Raw genomic sequence first — 6702 nt, forward strand, 5'->3', positions numbered from 1 at the left:
TAAGCGATGCTTGGATTCGATCAGTTTGCGTCATACTTGATGCTTAGTGAGGCTTTTAGAGAAGGTGGAGTTAGTAAATTTTAGTGTCAGGAACTTTAAATGTATTTGAGTCAATGTGGAGATTCATTATGTGTGACTCATATACTAATCTCAAACACGGTTCTTTGTTTGGCTCATTCGACATGGTAATGCCATTTTGGTTTTGTTCAAAAAAATGTTCCATAAATACTTTTAAAATAGATGAATTCTATATTTGGACATCTACCATATGTAGTTGTATCTATAGATGACATTCTAATTTTTTTCTTCAACCGAAGAACACAAAGAACACCTTTTAATAGTTACAAACTACTGATAAATAATAAAATTATTCTTAGTCCTAAAAAGATTGAGTTATTTAAAACTGAAATAGAATTTTTGCGCAAATATAGCAAAAATGGACGAATAGAACTCCAACAACATATATATTCAAAAATAAAAGAATTTCCTGATAAGGTTTCAACTCTTAAAGAATTATGTACAAATTTTCCTAGGTTACTAAACTATGGAAGAAAATTCATACCTCAAATTTCAACAAGAATAGAAAGAAATGCAAGTAAAGTTTAAACTAGAAAGTGATGAACAACGTAGAAGATGGAATACTGATAAGATCAAAATTACTCTAACAAATTTAGATAGAATTGAAATTAAAAAAATAAAAGAACTAATTATAGATAAAAAATCTTATACTATCCATCAGATACACATAGCATTATTTTACAAACTGATGCTTCTGCTATTTGTTGGGCATGAATAATTATTGTTAAAATAAAAGATAAAATATAGAGGTAGCTTATGCATATGGAAAATTTGAAAAGACAGAACAAAAATATGCTACTTATGACAAAGAACTTCTTGCTATAAAATTAGCTATAAAAATTCTGAAGATATATCTCCTTGACAAAAACTTTATTATTGAAGCTGAAAAAATCTTAGAAAAGTTAGAATTGCTATGTATTTAGAAGTCTATTCCTATGACGTCAAATACATCCCTGGATATACTAATTTTACAGCTTATCTTTTTTCTAGGCCATCTCTACCAAAGAGCTAGAGGAAATAGTGCAGAAGTCACTAAATGATCATAACGAGTCCATGAAAAGGCTCAATGAAGAATGAACGAAGAAAGTGAAGAAAGCTAAAGCCACTCCCTCTCAAGATATTTCATCCACGGATGTACGAAAAATTCTTACAAGAACTCAGCAAAATATGAGTTAGGATTCAGGCCCGCTGGCTTTCCAAGACCCACTGCTCTTAAGACCTACATGTCAGCATTCTCTACCCATTGGTCAAACAATTTGATCCACTGGTCTAGTTTCTTTCCTCAAACCTAGAATATTACAATCATCCAAATAGCATTTTCAAAGCTGTTCAAAAAAGTGAAAATAAAACTATAAATTTTTACCTTACATTGCTAGATGAAAAATTGAAAGAAAAGAATGCAGCCATTACAGCGGAAAACAGAGGATATTAAGAAGCTAGAAAAAAGGTAGAAAATATGACAAAATATTTTTCTACAATAAGAACTCTGGCCCTAACAAGAAAAATGTGCAACATGTTTGAAGGCTACTCTCCTAAACAGAGATAGTAAAAGAGTATCCTCGAAAGTTTTGATCCATCAGATTTTGTGAGTTCTAAGGAGTGAGGACTTCCTTGAACTAATGAAAATTTTTAAAATAGATACGAAAAAAAGTAATTGGTCTTGGAATCTGAATCTCAATTCCAAAAACTCTTAGAATTTCATAATCAACAACTAGTTGATGATCAATTCTTGCTAAAGTTCTTCAAAGATATTCAAGAAATAGGAATCGAGAGTCTACTAAGCAAACATGAGTTGATACTAAATTAAAATAACAAACCAATGCTTTTAGCTTGTTTTGATGAAATTCTCGAATATAAAGTGCAAATTCAAAAGGGATTTGTTCACGAGATATATCTCTATACCAATAACCTTCAAGATTTTGAAAATATCATACCCCCAGTATGTTTTAAGACCATGTTGTACGATACAAAATACCAAAATGTATTCACGTTTCAAATTGGGAAGAAAGAAAATATATAAAGATGTACCCTCAGCTCAACTTTGGGAACTCCACAAAGTCATTGAAGATCCACGACACAAAAAGATCTAATTTAACAAAAAAGACTTTATAGAAGAAAATGAATGTTGGAATACTTAGTATAATTCTTTGACACCATATGAGAATTATCCAGTTCAGTCCCATCCATTAAAATTGAAAATAGGATAATTCTATTTGATGGGCAAACTGCAGCTTTGGTTCCTAAATTAAAATCCAACCATACAGAAATTGCAAATAGCTTTATCAATTCACTTCACTTAGGAATGAAAGGAAAAGAATTAAGGAATCCTTTCTACCTAAACCATGATCATCCCCTCAATCAATAACGGCATCAACCTCGGATCCTATAGAAGAGGAAGAACGACAGGAAGATTCAACAATCCATATTGATCAATTGAAAATAAAAACTGAGAAGCAAGATGGACCAACTAATAGAACTACAGGATAAAAGCATCCTCACCTATCACACTCACAGCCACAAAATAAAGACGTTCTCACCTACTGCATTCGCAACCATTAAAAGAAAGAATCTACCTTTTATAAAGTATTTTGTCTGCACACCTCATATTCTCGAAAATGACAATTCTTTGACTTCTCAGGTTATCTTCGGTATTATGTGACTGTTATATGTCTATTTCATGTTTAGGATCTCTTTCAATATCAAATGCACTTTTAGATTTTCTAAACTTTTTTACAATTTTTTTTAATATTTACACATATTTAAATTAGGCCGTTATTTGACTTGGCGCTTTTTATCGTTATTTTGCTGCAATAGCTCCAAATAGCCTTAGCGATGCCTCGCCACTACACGAGGCTATCTGCTATCGATAACCTTGAGTGCTTTTGGGGTGTTATGCGGGATTAATGATTGAGAGATCTTTGTATTATATTCCTTACAATTGATAGTAAAAGTATTCTCCTCCTTCGCCCATGGACATAAGCTACACGCAAACAACATATATCCGAGTGTTTTGTGTTCTCGTGCTATTATGTGATTGATATTTGTTTATCTTAGGATTTTATCATAACCATAGTTACATGGTCCACTGTACGTAACGGGTCGTCGTAAGAATTCAGCACGCAATTCGAGAATTTGAAATTTTGGATTCGACAAGGGATATCTTGCTTTGATACCCAAGTTCAATATATGGTACAATGTAACTTTTCCTGGGTACGCTTATCATTTTCAAAGCGTATAGTAGGAAATCAGAAACTAGAAAACTAATTATGCATTTCAATAAAAAAATTTCATACACAATACTTTAATACTTTATTTTTATAATTTATGAATACATAAAACTTAAAATATTAAATATTAGACAACCTCTTAATAATTTTTTTTTTATTTTGTAACTTTTCCCCCTTAACATCAAGTGCATCTAATGCTAATTTTGAGTTCAAACAAAATCGTGACAGGAGGCAAATGTTATCATTATTGGGATCCATATCCCATCTTTTATATGGATTAGCTTTGTAATTATCACAAAATCATGACAGGAGGCGAATGTTTGAATGGATGAATACTAACTTATCCGCCCTTTCACTGTTCAATCCATTCCTTTTCACACTATGTATGTAGGAATAAGTACTCCAATTTCTCTCAGCTGAAGAGCTACTAATAGGCCAAGACAAAATCTTTTAAGTAACATCAGTTAAAGAAATAGTGATCTAAAATTTAGTTATTAACTTTGGATAACTTCCACTTACTAACAGAATACTTTTAATAATATTATCGAAACATATAAAAAAATCCAAACGCATGTGCATGAAAACAGACTTGTAAATCAACTTTGGTCCCCTCATATTTAGTAAGGGGTAAGCTAATTTTGGGGAACTAATTCGTGTATGGGAAGGAATCGGTTTGTAAATGTATAGGGAATCGGTTCACATGAACTATTCGACAGTTCGAGGGGGACCCAGAGAAAGGCGTGACTATGATCATAACAAATTGGTGCTAAAAACTCAACCATCAATCAAACGGCAAGATGACGAAAACCACTGCGAAGTAGGATATTGAAAAGTTTGATAGCAACATCTATTTTAGCCTATGGCAAGTTAGGATGATCGCCGTATTGACACAAAATGGATTGAGGAAGGGATTATTTGGGAAGTCGAAGAAATCGACTATCAGTGTGATGATGATTGGAAGGCGATGAGATATTCGACTGCTACGAGATATGAAAATACAATAGCTTATGCATCATCAGTTGACGATTATGCGCCATTGTGTTATTCAAGAGCTATTTCAAGTGATTGTTTAGTGGATAGGTAAGTTGTTGCCTTGTTGGTGCAGATTTTTCAGTTGGTATGTTATCGAAGTCTTTTTCCATTGGCAAGTTCAAGAAGTGTTTGAATTTGATCAGTATGTGTCATACTTGATGCCCAGCAGGGCCTTTAGAGAAGGTGGGGTAAATAAATTTTGATGTCAAAACTTTCAATGTATGTTAAGTCACTATGGAGATTTGTTATGTGTGATTCAAATACCAGTCTCAAACACAATTCTTTATTTAGCTCATTGTACTTGGTAGAGGATAGCAACTATTTCAGTTGTAGATGATTGGATTTTGAAATCAGTTATATGTTATGCCAAAGCATGCTTAGCTCCTATGGCAGATAAAGCAACCCATGATATTAGGATTATTATTTGTTTCATTTGAATCATTGTTAGATAAGAATTGGATATAAGAATTTGCAATTTGTTAGGATAATAAGTCCAACTGAGAATTGGTTTCTTATCCAATTTGATCCTCGGATAAACTATAAAAGGAGAAGTCCAGAAAGCATCAAGGGCAAGCGATATGCCTCCAGAAATGTAGACCAAGGCTCTCTTTGAAGCCATGAGAATTAATTCTGCTTATCTATATGGCTCCCTTTCGTTTATTTTTCTGAAAGATGTTGTATTTGATTCACTTGACAGCAGCATCAAGCATTGAGAAGGTTATGTAGGCTGAAGCAAAGATTTAGGAGGTTCTTGAGTGGACTCTTTATTTGGTTGGCTCTATAGGTGATAAAAATTGATTAGAGAGATTGTATTGAGTGCTTTTGCGGTGTTATTGGGGATTAGTGATTGAGAGATCTTCATATTATATTCCTTACAATTGATTATAAAAGCTATTCTTCTCCCTTTCCTTTGGATGTAGGCTAAAAGCCGAATCACGTATATCTGTGTTTTGTGTTCTATCTAGGTGTTTTGTGCTCTATTTGTGTGTTTTGTGTTCTCAATATTTGTTGTGCTATCGTGTGATTAATATTCGTTTATCCTGAGATTTTATCATAACACTTAATACTTGTTGCATAGGAAACAAAATAACTGCAACCTTATTAGCCCATGACTGCATGATCTCTTGCCAAATAAACTTTCATCCAACCAGCGAACCTCAACAAGAAAATATTTTGCAGACATAATCACATGATCTCCAACGAACATTGACTCAATAATGTGTGGTACTAGTATCTATATTTTATGTAATTGCCCAGTCATTAACAAACTAGAATACGCGCAAAATTCATACAAGATCACTAAAGAACACCAAGACATGAACACATACATTGTGACAGCGGCGGAGTAATCTTCACGACGTTATTATTCTCCGAATCCACCGCAAACAATTCCCCTTCGCTCGAGACCCTGATCGTGTAAGGCACAAATCCAAGCTTTCCTCCCTCCACAAGGGTCTCCACAAAATACCCACTCTCAAATTGAAGAGAATGAACATCCCCGTCTGCAATGAAAACAAAACGGGCCACCAAATTACTCCAACCCAACAAATACCCACAAAATCAATCCTAATTTGGTTTACCATTTTGGGGGGTTTTGGGGGGAGCCCTTGTAGTAGTCCATTTAAGAACTGAAGACAGCTGCTTGACAATAGCTCCGGCTGAAACAAGAGAAACCCATTAGTAAAAGAGTTGAAGGAAAGAGGATGGGAAGGGGGGATTTGGGTAATGTTACCAGCTGGGTAAGATGCTGATTTGGATTGGATGAGGACGGGGTAGACGAGGAGGAGAAAGAGAAGAAGGGGGGGCTTCATTGATCTGATCAAATCGAGATTTGTTGATCTTGGCTCTCGTTGGGTTTTGAGGGAGAGGGTGGAGTTGGGACTGGCTACAGTGAGCACAGTGGGAAGTGGGTTTAACTCTACAGAGACATTTTTTATGCGGAGATTCCCTTTGTGGGTTGAGGGGGAAAAGAGAGAATCGAGAGGGAAGAGAAAGGGTGGCGCCCTTCACTGAGCTTCACCTTTTGTGGCGTATACGTAGGCCGAAGCTACATCGGCCCAAATCAAGCGCTCTCCGGGCGCTTCGGCTCTTCTTTTATTTGGGCTGAAAGTGCTCTGGGCCTTCACGCATAGGAAAACTATCTTTAATTTTATTTGCTTTTTTCCCCCTCCCTTCTTTGATTTTCATTCTGAATAAAGAAAATAGCACCGTTTTAAACCCGGATTGTCTTTGTCATAACTTATGCTTCCTGCGCCTCGTTTGGTACGTGAATATGGAATCAAGTAAGAATAGAATAAAGCATAAAACGGAATGAAATGAGTGTGGAGTGGAGTGCTCATTTCCTTTCTCATGATCGGATGTAATC

General features: G+C 34.9%; 1 protein-coding gene across 1 annotated transcript in view; it reads right to left on the minus strand.

The window, feature by feature from the left end:
* Positions 1-6390, minus strand: part of LOC109822975 — a 58759-nt gene extending 52369 nt beyond the window's left edge. The window contains exons 1-3 of the mRNA XM_020389266.1: positions 6070-6390; positions 5918-5995; positions 5666-5839 (exon numbers count right to left, since the gene is read on the minus strand). Of these exons, the coding sequence (XP_020244855.1) occupies positions 5666-5839; positions 5918-5995; positions 6070-6148 (331 nt within the window). The 5' untranslated portion in view covers positions 6149-6390. The remainder of the gene's footprint in view (positions 1-5665; positions 5840-5917; positions 5996-6069) is intronic.

This window comes from Asparagus officinalis, chromosome 1, assembly GCF_001876935.1.
Source record: "Asparagus officinalis chromosome 1, Aspof.V1, whole genome shotgun sequence".
Lineage (NCBI taxonomy): Eukaryota > Viridiplantae > Streptophyta > Magnoliopsida > Asparagales > Asparagaceae > Asparagus > Asparagus officinalis.